The 15,669-nt window shown below is 49.6% G+C and overlaps 1 protein-coding gene across 1 annotated transcript; it reads right to left on the bottom strand.

Annotated features, from left to right (window-relative positions):
- Positions 1-2,119: 2,119 nt before the first annotated feature.
- LOC119150058 (zinc finger protein 512-like) lies at positions 2,120-15,559 on the bottom strand. The gene is given in 12 exon segments (XM_037392160.1): positions 2,120-4,240; positions 4,703-4,801; positions 5,279-5,341; positions 6,652-6,753; positions 7,412-7,606; positions 8,235-8,326; positions 8,329-8,352; positions 8,355-8,400; positions 11,521-11,619; positions 13,060-13,146; positions 13,518-13,638; positions 15,540-15,559. Coding segments are annotated over 11 exon segments (1,224 nt in total). The 5' UTR covers position 13,638; positions 15,540-15,559; the 3' UTR covers positions 2,120-3,943.
- Between the last annotated feature and the right edge of the window lie 110 nt (positions 15,560-15,669).

Genomic DNA, 15,669 nt, shown 5'->3' with positions numbered 1-15,669 from the left:
ACAACAAATGAAAGCAATGAAAAGACTGATTATACAACAAAGTTTTCTGGAAAAGCTGTTCAATAAAAATACAGTTATTAAGGTCCCTGCTAGAGTAATGCTGTGAAATAGATCGTAATGTTTTAGAAAGGAGAGACACGTTCGTCGTGTGCCATCTGCCTTAAACCCTGGTTACTGAATTTCTAGAAATAAAGGGAACAGGCCTTCAGACACATTTCAGAACAACCGAAAAATGCATTTCAGAGGGTAAATGGCAAACTGAATGTGAACAGCGTAATGAAGCAGCTGGTAAGGAAAAAAAAGGTAGCTGAGTGGAGCAATGCTACATAAAACAGACTAGTACAGACCGCAGCTGGTTCCTGCTTCACCTCTCTGGACTGAAAAAGTCAAAAAAACATTGATCAGTATAAAATGACAGCAAAGCACAACAACAACAAACAAGAAAAAATTAGAAAACAACTGTGTTGACTGAGACTAGCAAGTCTCAGTTCATACAGCAAATGATCTATGGAGTTAATTAAGACTACAAATACGTAGGGAGCCATTTCTGGTACCATAAAGCTATTTAAGTTACCAGGACTGAGCGATATGAGATGCAGGAGCTGAAATTAAAACAAAAGTTCAAATGAGAAGATATAGTTTTTAGTGTAATTAATCAGTGGAACAAGTATCGAGCGACAAGCTGGTCTATTAACACACACACAAACGACACAGACGCACAGACACACACACCGCCGCATGCGCGCGCCCAACTAGATCTCTTCCTAAAAATCTGTAGGAGCTGTTTGCTGGGGCAATGACTGGTGTCCCTCAGGCGTCTCTGTTGGCATCAATACTATTTCCTGACCTCATCAGTGACGCAGACAGGGGGACCTGTTGGAGCACTGCGCCCGGAGGAAGGCCAGGAAAACGATCAGAAGGCTGGAACGCCTCTCCTAGGAGGACAGGCTGGGAGAGCTGGGGCTGCTCAGCCTGGAGAAGAGAAGGCTTCAGGGAGACCTTACTGCAGCCTTTTGGTACATAAAGGGGCTTGTAAGAAAGGCTGAAGACTTATTCACCAAGGCTTGTAGTGACAGGACAAGGGACAATGGTATTAAACTGAAAGAGGGCTGATTTAGGCTGGACAAGAGAAAGACATTTTTGACAATGGGGGTGGTGAGACACTGGAGCAGGTTGCCCAGAGCAGCTGTGGATGCCCCATCATTGGAAGTGTTCAAGGGCAGGTTGGACCAGGCTTTGACAAACCTGGTCTAGTGAAAGATGTCTGCGCCTATGGCCAGGGGTGTGGACTAGGTGGTTTTTAAGAGTCCCTTCCAACCCAAACCGCTCTGTAAGATAGAATTTTGACCTGGATTTGCAAAATGTTAGGCTAACTGAACTCTTATGGGCTGAATAGCACTCACAGGTGCTTGAACAGTAAATCTTAGCACAGTAGGCTGTAGTACAGTTCCCTGGTTTTGTACATTTTATAGCCCCCATACACGTGAATTCCCCAATTAAAATACCTCCCTTGAGGCTAAATTCTCCCACACCCTCAGCGCAATAGAGCCCAGCTGCAGTCACACTGGGTAGCCTGCCTTTTTCCATCTACAGGAGCAGGTGCTCCTGAAAAGATGACACTCCTCACAAGTAGTGAACTGCACTGGTGCAGCAGCGCCAGCACCTCTTAACCAGCTTGAGCCAAACCAGCTGACAATCTCTGTAACACTGATGGCATGAATGTACTGCTGGATAATGGGGGTTTTCCCACATGCCATGTTTGTGTGGGGGAAGATGCTGTTGATGCATCTCTATAAAAGCCAGGTGGTCATGAATTATCCATGTCTAGAAAGCAAGTCTGGCTAGTAACTCCTAAATGACAGTAAACAGGACTCTAGGCTGAAATCACTAAGAAAAACCTCCTATACGTCTTGGGTTTATCATGTGGTCCATCTCTTGGGTGGGAAGGTAGGAAATGTGGTCAAAGTACAGCTGCGCCGAGTGGGGTACTGAGGAGAAATGGTGCAGAGAACTGAGCAGCACCAGAGCATGGGGAACAACCAAGTGGGCAGGGTGGGGTGTGTTGCGCAAGCAGGGATAGTACCAAGAACACTACACACCAAAAAGACAAGAAACCGCATTCTCGCACTGGTGACATTTTATTTTGTCGTCTTCTGGTCTTGCCCGTCTTACTGTAAACCTTACACACCTTGCACAGAAGTCCACATATTTATAGTTCCAGCACAGCACCGCAGCCACAGTGACAGCTGGTTCCAAAGGACAGCGTAACTGTCGCATGTCAATCACAATGGAGTACTGCACGCTGCCTTGCTGCCATACAGGTGTTATTCCCCACGAGAGACAGACCATGCTCAGCTGGGGTCTGCATTGCTTCTTACCTGGCAGAGGTGGTTCTGGAGAACACCCTGCCCATACGGCACTTCCCACTGTCGGGGCCAACATGGTTATTCTGGTGGTAACACACATGTATAAACCTGCCTGTTCACCAGGAACTGTGGTGGCTTCCCTGTGCATTTAAGCATCAACAGCGTTGATAGACAGTGAAAATTCACAGGGAGGCAACACACAGCCAACTACCTAGTTTCTTGCCTGCAAAACTGCAAGGAAAGGTCAAATTTTGCAACTTCCTGGTACAGTGGGTTTTTGGACAACAGAAATTCTGGAGAACCCATTCTTTGAAAAACAGAGTAGTACTGCCTGTGCTGCAGCTTCCTACTAGCTTCTATGACATCTGCTGCAGTTATGGAGCACAGGAGGGTATCCCCTACGATGCAGAGGTCATACCTGTGACTTAAAAGAACGAACCCTCTTCCTTTACCCTCTTCCACACAGGGAAGCCACTGCTATCCAACCTCATTCACACCGAGGAAGCAATATTTAAAAGAAACAGGTGATAGAAGACAACAAAGGTGGCGTGGCACCTACAGTGCAAGAAAAAAAGGACACTATGGGAACACGGCATGACAGGGAACGACACACTGGCAAGGCAGTTCAATGAAACCTGGGTTTCAGCACCAGCAAGACTGCTACTGCAGATATGAGCCATCTTGCAGTACGTTTTGTTTCCCAGGTGAGTCTGAAAGAAGCAGTCTTCAGAGGGCCCATGAAGACCGTCTTATTACATTAGTTACTGGGGGTCTCTGAAGGGCCAGTGAATCTTCAAAAGGTTGGAGAGTATTTATTCCTCATCGAACTGGAAGACCCCTGACATACATTCAACGCCCAGTGCTACAGAAGACAGATGCCAGGGGAATATTGGTTTCCTGACGAGGGTAACTACTTCCAAGCAGACCAGAGCTCACGTGCTGCTGTCTGGTGCTGAGCCTAAACACCAGCGACGGAAGGAGAGAAGGTGCCTTGCGCAACAGACTGGAGCACACGCTAGGAAGGCCTTTGCTCTTCGGGGGCAGCCTTGCTGACAGCAGCCAGGACACTGCCAGGGCAAGCTAAAGCCTTTCTGTTCTGCACAGCACTGCTTCGTTTGTGTATGTACTGTGCAAGAAAGGGTTCCCCGCTTACTGAGACCTAAACGGTGCGCTAGCCAGTCCCTTACAGGGAGAACTGCTAGAAAAGAACCCTCATCTCACCCATCAGAGGAAGACGACAAAACAGACAGCTGCTGTACTGGAAACCACTAAACAAGCAACTAATGCGAGCCAAACTGAGACTGTAACCAGAGCAGGAACTACACCGGCTGCCCTGCTAGTGCCACCGTCCAAGGGAACTGCACCAGGAGAGGCAGCCTCCCTACCGCAGCTTTGGTTTGAAGTCTCCCACAACTGACCAGAGGCAACAGTTTCAGAATCAAGGTCACTGAGCAGAACGGAGTCACAGTCCCAAAGACATTCAGTTGCTCATATTAGCGCTGTGGGTTATGAGCGTGACACAAGTGGGGCTTCTCACTGAGAAGCTTTAGGATTGCTCCTGCTCTTCTTCTAGGGCTTTACTTCCGGCCTCGCTTGCGGCTGGTTTTTGGAAATTTGGCTCTCCGTGAAACTTGTGGCTGCCCCTCCTCACTGCTCACGCTCTCATTGTCCACCCGCCGGGGACGACCTCTCTTACTTCTCGTTTTTTCAACTCCAGCAACGGGGAGCTTCTTAGCAGCCAGGGTCCCAGTACTCTTCTTTTTGCCCCGGGTCAAAGGACGTTTCTTCCGTTGCTTCCTCTGCTCTTCTCTCTGGCGGATTTTCATTAGCTTCTCAAAGCTTTTGGTGGTAGTTGTGTTCACATCAAACCAGTCCTGGAGGGTTCAGAAGGCAACAGGTTGGTACCCATGGCGAACATACCGTATAAAGCCTATCAGAGCTTATAACAAAAGCTGCCTCCTGGGACAAGGGCTTCCTGAAACCTGAGATCTGGAAAGGCAGCTGCCTAACAAAGATCTGCTTCCCGATGTTCCTCCTCAGGTGTTGCCCTGTCTCAGAGGATTCAGGCTTGATTTGGCAACTGCCTGGCTAAAGGCATGGAAAAGGCTGAAGAGCTGAACCGAGCAGCAGCAGCTTGGGACAAGACACGCGAAGCAACACGCCTGTTCCCCAGACCAATGCGTGTTTAAGCAAACCAAAGGCCCCGCCAGCCTAGGACCCTGTCCCTAGCAGTGAGCAAGGAAAAAATAAAACAGGGCAAGCATCCAGCATTTCCTTCCCAAGACACCCCCCCCCCCGACAGCCTGGGGTCGGAAGACTTCCATTCTGCCTCTTACCTCAGCATGCACAGAGTTGATGTGATACTTGACCCCACTCTCTGAAACGAACTCCTTCTCACACAGGAGACACTTGTATTTACCAGCCACAAAGTCTCCCTGGCACCAAAACAAAAAAATCCATCACCACTTGCTGCCAAGAAGGCTGACGCGCCTATATATTGTATTTGACTCTTGCTCAGATACAACCCAGTAGTAAGAAACTCTTGCTCGTACCAGACAATGCTTTAGCTACAGGAGCGCTGACCTTATGCGCCGGCTATGCCCACAAAGCGTACGACTGCTCTGTGAGATGTTACAAGGTCTCTGGCACCGTACCTGGAAAAAATGCTCTTGTAGCTGTGAATCTACAGCTAGGACTGCGGTTTCACTAAAAGGCAGCCCATTAAGATGCCTCCTCCTTGCCTCAAGCAGTGCTTGCAATGGCAACCCCGTTAGCACACAGCAAAGCCCTCAAACTGTGAGGAACTCGGATCAGCAGATGGCTGGGCAACAGCTTCAACAAGGAGACAGCTGAAGCACAGGGACAGTCCGGCTATCGGTATAACAGACAGTGAGGACAGGAAGGCTACCAACCAAGGTGCACGTGCCGAGGTGAGATTTGAGTCCCGAGACGCTGCCGTATACAGACTCACAACCCTGAAACGGTAAAAAAAGGGCACGTCAGCAAAACTCAAGTTAAGAAATCACTTCTTCCCACACAACAAAGTCTTGTTCTCCAGAAGACAATTCCAAAAGGGATAAGAGAGGCAGGGGGAGGGAGACACCGAGTCCTACAAAGCCAGGATGTTTCTGCTAAAAGGACCATCAAAAGAGACATAAGCTTTCAGCAAGTGAAGTGTTTCTGAGCGCATTTCGACATCTCCAAGAGACTCCTGTCACAGTTACTTTCGCCCTCTATTAAAGCCTGAGTGCAACGACAGAGTTTGCATTCTGCCTAAAGTGCAGCAGAGATTAATTTCAGGCAGAGCACAGGGGCAAGAACAAGACGCTTCAACCTCTCCTGCCCTGCTCACGTCCCTGGGGGCACTGCATCCGCATCAGCGGTCTCAGCTAAAGGGCAGCTTTGCAGGCCTGCCCCGCGTGGAGCGTTGGGCATCACCCTCGGGATACTCGGTCCCATGCAGCCGACATCCCAGGCACTGAAACAGGAGGGAGGTGCAAGACATGCTTCTGCGTTACCCGCCGGTGAAACAGGACAGCTGCTTTCTGGAGACAGCTCCATACACAGCACCATGTTGCAATTCTTACACTTGGAAATGACACAAGGCTGAAAACTGGGGAGAGAGTGCTGGCGATGGGGTAGGGCAGGGGGACGGCATTGTTTCTACATCCAAACCTGGATGGAAGCCGCCACTTGGCTACCTGGCAGCGGGTGTCCCCTGTATCACATCTACCACCGTCTCCACCAATGGGGACTTTTCTTCTCAGTGGATCTGACTGGTGGCTGGTGCGTGGGATTGTAAGAGACCAAGTGCACATGCATAAGCGTCCCTAGAGCAGGACAACAGCGCCATGCAAGAGTCTTCTGTAGCTCGTTTCCAGCTTTCAAAAGAAAACTTAATTGCTGTGCCAGACACAGCTCCTCTACTCTTACATTTCCATCTCTACTCCTTCCTGCTTCCGTACTTAGGTTTAGTGCACCTGCTAGGCACAGGGGCCTGACATTTTGCTACTGCTCAAACCTCCAAAGGGGCCGGCTCCCAGCTGGATGGGAAAGCTGTCCAGTCTGACACCAAGTTACTGGCCCTGAAGCAGACAAACACATCCCCAGAGGCATCACCCCCCAGCAACAGTCCAGACAGCGTCTTGGTGACACTAACCAACCGTGGAGCAGAATTTGTCGCCCACAGCGAGACAAACTGCAATGTCAGGGTTCTGGAAAGCTGTTGGCTCACACAGACCTGAGATCTGTCCCCTTGGAGGCTTCAGAAACACTTCAGGATTACCTGATTTGGGCAGTGGACTCTTCGGTACATCTTTATCTCCGTTTTCCATTTGCACAGCACGTCTTGACTAAAGGTGGGCAGTCCGGGACGAGTATATTTCAGCTGAGATAAAGAGATGGACTTGAAAGCTGGAAGCAGCGTTGGCTACGCAGAGTGCCAAGTATGGCCCTTTCTCTCCCAGGCTGTGAGACAGAGGTGCTATTTCTTGTCCTGCGCTAACAGCCAATCCTTTCCTGTCTCACTGACTCTCCACAAACATAACTGAACCTGGAACACCCCCCCACCAAGGCCAGAATCCCCAGACTTTGACTACAACCATCCCTCTAACTGTACGTACCCCGCCCAAATCATGAACCACCCTTTACCCTTGGGTTTCTCCTACAGCCTAAAAGACGCTCCTGGAAACTCTGCTGCCTGAAAAACGAACTATCACTGCAGGGCAGCAGCGACCTGTAGCCTATGACTTGCCAGCAACATACTGCCTACAACTGCCTTCATTACTTGTGCCCACTGAAACTGACAGCGATACGCCTGGGAAGTCATTATAGCCTGCCTGGATGAAATACTTACACCACAGCAACTGCTGCTGTAGCCACACTGTCATCTAAGACCAGGGACAGCAACACCTGATCCCTCCCACAAGACTACTTCTTCAATACTTGCTTTCCGTGGGCCACTGAACACTGGCAACACTGGGTAGATGCCAGCGCAAGACTCATCTGATGTGAAGAAAGACTCAGACCCCAGACAGCATTTCTACCTTCCGGTCATCTGGAATCAAGTCCTGCAGAACTTTTCTCTTCGGCCACTCTCTGGCCAGCTCTTCTCCAGCTAGCTCATGGAGATAGTAGATTGCCGCCTTTGCAGATCTCCTCTGAACTCTGCCCGTGTTGTTTGGCTCACCTTTGATTTCCTTCAGGCTCTCTGTTCTTCTCTCCTCATGGAGGAAAGGGACCTGCAAAGGGCCAAAGAAGGTGAGCCCCTTCGGTAGTTCCCACTTCAGTTACACTAAAGACTGCCAAGAAATATTCTGCCAAATCCCTCACAAAAATGCTGCTGCGGCTGTGGTTCGCTCTCACAGGCACAGGACAGAAGTGCACCCCTCTAGCGAGACAGAACCCCAGATCTACTCAGAGGGGTCACAGCACTAAGGCTCAAGCAGACAGTCTCATGCAGCCGCTGGTCTTGAAAGGATCGCACCGTTCCCTCTAACGCCCTCATGGACAACAAGCAGAGTACTGCCTGCTCCGCTCCAGTGTTGGGTCTTCCAAGAGCAAAAGAAAAGCACCTCACAAGTTACACATGTTGGCGCCATTCTTCCATGGAGCAACAGTCAGGCTGGGGAAAGTTTACTGCTGCCACGGTGATTCACTATCAAAAACTTCATCCTAGTCACGGAACAGCAACAGCTGCTGCTAGAAGGAAAGCGTCAAGGACACAATACTCCAGAGAGACAGAAAACACAAAGATTTGCCAGGCCTAAGTACCCACCCGACCAGCAGACAAACGCCTATGTGTGCTGCACGTCGGGATGGCTCAAGCACCACCAGGCTATCGGGATAACTATGGCCATTTGCACTTACCGGCCCATGCTTAGATCGCAGATGGTAGACAAGTCCTGCCTTTGATTTGTATGCTTTTCCACAGTGATGGCACTTCATAGCCATTTTCTCCGCTCAGAAGCAGCCTTCCCACATTTTTAACATGATACAGGTATCCCATTATGGTCGTGAAGCTGCCTGTGCAGCCCTGCCAATGCAGAAGAAAAAGGCATGGAAGAAAAATGCTCGCCAAGTGATCACATGCCCACTGTGCATAGGATCCACAGCTTGCTCACCAAAGTACTGGCACTTTTCCTGCCACACCAGAGACCATGAGGTAGCAAACCTTAACGTTCACCTGTTCAGACAGACAAAATCTGGGAGAAAGAATTGGCTCAGATGGGAGAAACTGTTTCTTACAGCTTCTTTGTAGGTAGTGCGCAACAAAAAATGTCAGGATGCGGACTGAAGAAGCAAGGTGTAAAATGAGGATGCACAAAACGGGAAGATTGAATTCAGATACAAATGCGGGAGGTGGGCAGAAAAAGAGGGAGCTTTTACACTTGCTTGGCCGGCCAGACTGTCTAGAGCAATAGCAACACTCGGGTAATGTTAAATAAAACTTTCAGCTCCTCCCAGGATACAGCTATTGCCTCCTGCTGCAGTGGAGGACAACAAAAACCCCCAATGGCTCCAGCGGATGTCACTTACTAGAGGATCTCCTGACACTGAATCCAGTGATCAACTTGACACTGAGCTTGGGAACAGAACAAATCAAACGTGCATCAGCCAGGTTTTAATATTCTTAGATGTATCCATCTAAGGGAGGCCTCCATCCCCTTCTCTAGCTGTAGCCAGTCTCAGTACTTTCAGAAACCAGAGACACGCTCACACAGTTAATTATGTGTAAAACCATCTTCCCAGCCATCACAAACAACTGAGGAAAGAGCAGAAGCACACATTCATAAAATGTGTTTGGTGCACACGAGAAACAATGCAGTGTCCTCTCGATCCCCCTTGAAGACACCAACACATGAGATACCCAAAGAGCTCCGGCTGACCCCGCTTGAGCACAGGGGTTGAACTAGGTGACCTCAGCCGGTTCCCTTGCAGCCTTAACGATCACGTAATGCTGTCAGCAGTTTATAATACTGTTGCAAGTTAACACGGTTCTCCTTTAACTTCTTCCTCCCTGATGCATTCCACTGAATGCATTTATAAAGTCATACCTTTGCTGAACCTACATTTACAGGCAAGCAGACAAGGCAGCAGAACAGAGCTCCAGGTCTTTGAGGACCCCTTCCACAGAGTGCAAGAGCTCTCGATCGCCAGGTGTAAGGTGCCTGGTTGTGTAGGGTTAGGGTCAGGAAAGCAAAGATGTGGCCAGAGCTGAACTTGGCAAAGGACACAAAAAAGAAGAAGGGCTACTCTAGGTATGTCAGCCAGAACACAAAGGTCAAAGAAAGCGTAACCCTGCGATGAACATGACCGGCAAACTGGCAACAACAGACAAAAGGCGGAGGTACTCAGCAAGTTCTCTCTCAGTCTTCACTCCTGCCGCACCTCTCGAGCGGATGGACCTCAAGGCGAGGACTGGCGCAGCAAAGTCCCTGCCGCTGGAAGAGAAGATCAGGTCTGAGGCCACCTGAGGCACCTCGGCGTACCTAAGTCTACGGGACCTGATGAGACATAGCCCAGAGTCCTGAGGGAACTGGCTGATGTAGTTGCCAAGCTGCTCTCCCCGACACCGGAAAAGGCATGGCAGTCAGGTGAAGTCCCTGGTGAGTGGAGAAGGGCAAAACCCCCATTTTTAAAAAGGGTAGAAAGGAGGACCCTGGCAACTACCGACCTGTCGGCCTCACCTCTGTGCCTGGCAAGATCACGGAACTGATCCTCCTAGAAGCTATGTTAAGGCACATGGAGGACAGGGAGGTGATTCCAGACAGCCAGCACGGCTTCACCAAAGGGCAGTCCTGCCTGACCAACCTAGTGGCCTTCTGTGATGGAGTGACCACACCAGTGGACAAAGGAAGAGCTATGGATATTACCTCTGTGGAGTTCCGTAAGGCCTCTGACACGGTCCCCCACAACATCCTTCTCTCTAGATTGGAGAGATACGGACTTGGTGGACTACTCGGTGGGTAAGAAACTGGCTGGAATCTCACATCCAGAGAGCAGTGGTCAACAGCTCAGTGCCTGGGCGGAGATCAGTGACGAGCGGAGTCCCTCAGGGGTCCGCACTGGGTCCGCTACTGTTTAATGTCTTTGTCAGCGACACAGACAGTGGGATCGAGTGCACCCTCAGCAAGTTTTCAGACGACACCAAGCTGAGTGGCGCGGCTGACATGCCTGAGGGATGGGATGCCATTCAGAGGGACCTGGACAAGCTCAAGAAGTGGGCCCTTGCGAACCTCATGAGGTTCAACAAGGCCAAGACCAAGGTCCTGCGCCTGGGTTGGGGCAACCCACGTATCAGTACAGGCTGGGGGATGAAGGATTGAGAGCAGCCCTGCCGAGCCGGACTTGGGGGTACTGGTGGATGAAAAACCGGACACGAGCTGGCAGTGTGTGCTTGCAGACCAGAAAGCCAAGCGTATCCTGGATGCCATCAAAAGAAGGGTGGTCAGCAGGTCGAGGGAGGGGATTCTGTCCCTCTACTCCACTCTGGCGAGACCCCACCTGGCGTGCTGCGTCCAGCTCTGGAGTCCTCAGTATAGGAAAGGCATGGACTTGGTGCAGCGGGTCCACAGGACGTCCATGAAAAATGATCAGAGGGCTGGAACACCTCTCCTAGGAGGGAAGGCTGAGAGAGTTGGGGCTGTTTCACCTGGAGAAGGGAAGGCCCCGGGGAGACCTTACTGCGGCCTCTCCATACTGAAAGGGGGCTTACAAGAAAGATGGGGACAGACTTTTCTGTAGAGGCTGTAGCGATAGGACAAGGGGTAACAGCTTTGAACTCAGAGGGTGCCCTCTGACTAGACTGAAGGGAAAAAATAATTTTACAAGGCCGGTGAAGCACTGGCGGAAGTTTCCCAAAGACCTGGTAGGTGTGCCATCCCTGGAAACATTCAAGGCCAGGTTGGACAGGGCTCTGAGCAACGTGGTCTAGCTGAAGAAGCTCACTGCAGGAGGGCTGGACTAGATGACCTTTAAAGGTCCCTTTGAACCCAAATCATTCTACAATACTCTGTCTTAAAACATACCTAGGATCTTGAAATAAATCCAGCTTTAGCCAGCCCCACAGCAGACCCAGCAGAACTCTCTTAATGTTTTATATTCATGCATCTGCCGCTGTTTAATTCAGGATACTTAGCACAATGCAGCTTACCTCCCTCGTACACTTGAGTTTTCCCATACGCTTCAAAACCTTCCGAAGGCGGTCTCGCTCAAGCTGCTCATCCAGTTCTCCTCCCTCCTTCACAACTGGCTAAAGCACAGCAGAAAGATGAAAGAAAACATAGGGTGCTCAGCATTTACAGCTCTTCTCACAGGGAATTCACTAGTCAACACACAACTGAAGGAAAGCTTCCAAAACAATTACATCTCTGCCACTTAAGATTTTACAAAAGTGTATCTAATACAATGATCACGGTCTGTCTATATCCCAGAACAACCGAATTACCTTTAAAGGGAGTAAACTGCCTGAAAACCACTTTGCAGATAAGCATTCTAACATTTAGATAGCTATCTAGGAACAAAACCTTGCTAAGAAATGGTCCCAAGCCACAGCTGCTGGGAAGGACAAAGGTATGTATTTCCATAATTACTTTGGTCCTCTTCTGCCTGTGGGAAGTACTTACTCATCTCTGTCACGCACCTTTAACATTTCCTGGGCCTGCCATTTCCACTTAGCCCAACTAAAGCTAAGCCGACTAACTACCTGTAACGGTTATTCACCTGTGCGAAACTATAGCTCAAGTTCTTGTCTGTTCCTCTCCAATGGTTACTGTTTATTATTTCCTACACTACCTAATAATAATATTACACTTGGACTGAAGAGAAAGTTAGAACGGAGTGACAGACCTATTCCTCAGGGTCAGAGCGTGATCCCTGGCCTATTACGTTTACTAATACAGCTGTAGGTTCAGAAACCACAGTACTGAGAACCACGTAAAAAAGAACAGTAACCAATTATCTAACCCAGGGGTCCTCAAACTACAGCCTGTGGGTCGGATACGCCCCCCCAGGGTCCTCAATCCAGTCCCCGGTATTTACAGAACTCCCCCGCCCGGGGTTGGGGGGGAAACCAAGCAGCCGCAGATGGCTTCCTGCCACTTCATCCACGCGCCGGCCCCCTGGTTAAAAAGTTTGAGGACCCCTGATCTAAACCCTACCCAAACTTCCCAGTGACCTTTTCAAAAGTTCTAATTCTTCACAACTGCAACAGGAGACATCGCCCTCTTTAAAGTAACAGCAAAGAGGAAAAGCAGACTGTAGCATTCCTATCTTTACAGTAAACACAGACAAGAACTAAACTGCTGTTTCTGCTTTTTTACCTTTCAACTTGTAAAACCCTGAACTCTAGTCTGCTCTGGATGTAGAAAAACGGCTTTCTAGCACAGGACTGAAACTCGCAGCCTAATGAGCAATCATTTTTTTTCCATTGAGAATGCCGTTTACCTGTGACCGTATAACCAGCCTAAACAGAAATTCACCCCCTCTTTCTAAGATGCAGGACGGCTACCATCTCTCCTAACACTCTACTGTTTTTTCAGATGTTAAATCTCACAGGAAAATAACAGGCAGAGAAGACTGGAGCAGCTACATCACAGGAAAAAGCCACCATGCTCTGATACTGTGTGTGCCGGGGAAGGAACCCAAAACTCTCTTGCCTGCAGGGTTTTTAGATGCACAGCAGTCATGTTACCTGATTGTTATGGTCTGCCATGACATGGTATTTCATCCCTCCTAAAGACTTCAGCTGCTTCCCACAGTGATGACATGTGAACATTTCCTAGAAACAAACAAGGACACGGTGCGTGCAACTGTAAGCTAACCAAAGCAGTGGGAGACGCTTTGGGGGAAAGGAGCAGGAGAGCAGAACATTTTGTTTGTGCCTGGTAACTGCCCATCAAGAACAGAAGAGATTTTAGGGAGCCTAACATTCAGGGGAACAATAAAATAGCTACACCTTTGTTCACTACCCCAAACCCGCAAAAGGCTAAGCCAGAAGCACCAAGCGCAGCCTCTTACATGTGTACAAAGGACTCTCGCTTAGAGACGCGATGATGAGAGGAAACCGGTTCTAAATGCAACACAAAACAGCGTGCAGGCAGCAAGCTGAAGAGGATTAAAGAACACGTTGCTCATCTCTCCTGTTCCTACCTGCCTGCAATTTACCATATGTTTCTTCAGTCCTTCTACAGTCTTCCTCACCACAGCCCGGCATGTTGGGCAGGTAACTCGGCCTTTGTCCTGAATTTCCAAAGACCACCGCTCTTCCATACTACTGCCAAAACAAAAGGTTTGCACAGAACTGCAAACACAGCATCTTTTTTTTCCCCTTCCACTTGCACAATGAATCCTGGAAGGAAACAGGTCACATCGCTACCACACTCGTGTCCAGCGACACTTCAATAGCTTTAGCTCATTGCAGCTTCCAGTGTGTCATGGGACGAGGCACACGTCACTCCTTTTGGGAGATCGTTCAATAAAACTCTTTAATCCTACCATCTCCTTGCAAGGAGTGTTCTTCCACTTGTGCAGCAGAGATTTTTCATCCATTCACTTGTATTTTACACAATTACTTCAGCGTGCAGAGTAAACTCTCCTTCTGGCAAAAGGGTTTCCACAGGAGAAGCAGCCACAGGTGTGACCAAACAGTTTCAGACAAAGTCCACGGTTCGCTTCTACTAACCAAATCTTTAGCACGCCACTTACGTTAGCCAGCCACCTTGGCACCAAAAGTGAACAGAGCTACACCACCGGGCCAAGATCCTCAAGAAACAGCCAGGGAAAAGTACCCTGTGTGGCACAGTCTTCAGTTCCTGGCCTGTTTGTGAAGGGCCATACGCCACAAGGGTTATAAATTACTGAAAGGGGTTCTGGGAAGAAAGTGGCTTAGCAGCCATCTGCCCAAAGTCTTATCATCAAAAGATCTAAAGGCTTTCCCCTTGGCCCAGTAGTATCAGGGAGGGGCAGCCCCTCCCCAGGTGGCTGCGGGTAAAAGCCTGTGAATCAGACAGCACTGGGCAGAAAACTGGGCTATTTCACGAGTGCTGTGAGCAACACATCCCACGTCATTCCACCTGCTGACCAAGGCTAACGCTGTTCTCCTAGCACGGACTGCTTGAGTCTCTGCCTGCCAGTTACCACAAGAGGGTGACTTGGCAGCAACAGCGACGGAGTTTTTCCTGCAAACATACTCTGCTGAGTAAAAAAGTATACATATTTTTGCAAAGCTGTTAGAGTTGAAAACTAGTTCAACGGGCTTTTGCTCTCTTCAGAAAGCAATTCCCCCTTCACCGTCCCACTGTGCAGGGGTAAAACCACCTGGAACTACACTAGTAGGCAGTATGCAGTCCCTCCAGTCTTGCTCTGCAGTACTGACACAGCGCAGAAGGACAGCAGCCAGTCTTCCTTGTCAACAGTACAGTGAACAACAAGATGGAAAACACCCGAAGCGCAGCTGTTGCTCAGATTCAAATCCTAGAAAGAATCACGTTTATCTTTCGGATGCCTCGAGGTTTAACCCCAGCCGGCGACAAAGTACCACCAAGCCACTCGCTTCCGCCCCGGCCCCACCCAGGGCTGGGGAGGGGAATCGGGAAAAGGGTAAACCTCAAGGGCTGAGATAAGAACAAGTCAGTAACTGAAAGAAATTAGAATAAAAACTAGAATAAGCATACAACTACTGGAAGGAAAAAAGAGGGAGAAGCGGAGAGGAGTAAAATCCAAAGGGAGGGAAGTAAGAAAATAGCGTCTCAACAACCCCCAAACAAGCGATGCTCACCACCCGCTGACGAATGCCCAGCCAGCCCCCGAGCAGCACTGAGCAGGCCCCGGCCAACTCCCCCCAGTTTATGTACCGAGCACGACATTCTGCGGTGTGGAATATCCCGTTGGCTAGTGCGGGCCAGCTGTCCTGGCCGTGTCCCTTCCCAATTCCTTGTGCCCCTCCAGGCCCTCTGGCTGGCAGGGCCCGAGGAACTGAAAAGGCCTTGACTTTGGGATAAACACTACCCAGCAACCACTGAAAACATCAGTGCGGTATCAACATTGCTCTCTCACCAAAGCCAAAACACAGCGCTGTACTAGCTCCGTAAGAGGGTAAGTGACTCCATCCCAGCTGAAACCAGGACACGCTGCTTCATTAACAGTTCTGAGGCAACTGCTGCTGCTTCTTACCTGGGCCATAGGTTTCTGGTTCTTTCCTGAACACAGGGGCCTTTCGCTCTGGAGTTCTGTTGCGTTCCAGCTTGCTGGTTTTTCCTGTTAGAACACAAACAAGAAAGACCGGAAGACTTAATTTCGCGAG

The sequence above is a fragment of the Falco rusticolus genome, chromosome 6 (genome assembly GCF_015220075.1).
Source record: "Falco rusticolus isolate bFalRus1 chromosome 6, bFalRus1.pri, whole genome shotgun sequence".
NCBI lineage: Eukaryota > Metazoa > Chordata > Aves > Falconiformes > Falconidae > Falco > Falco rusticolus.
Note: the sequence above shows the minus strand (reverse complement) of the source record. Positions and strands in the feature narration are given on the sequence as shown.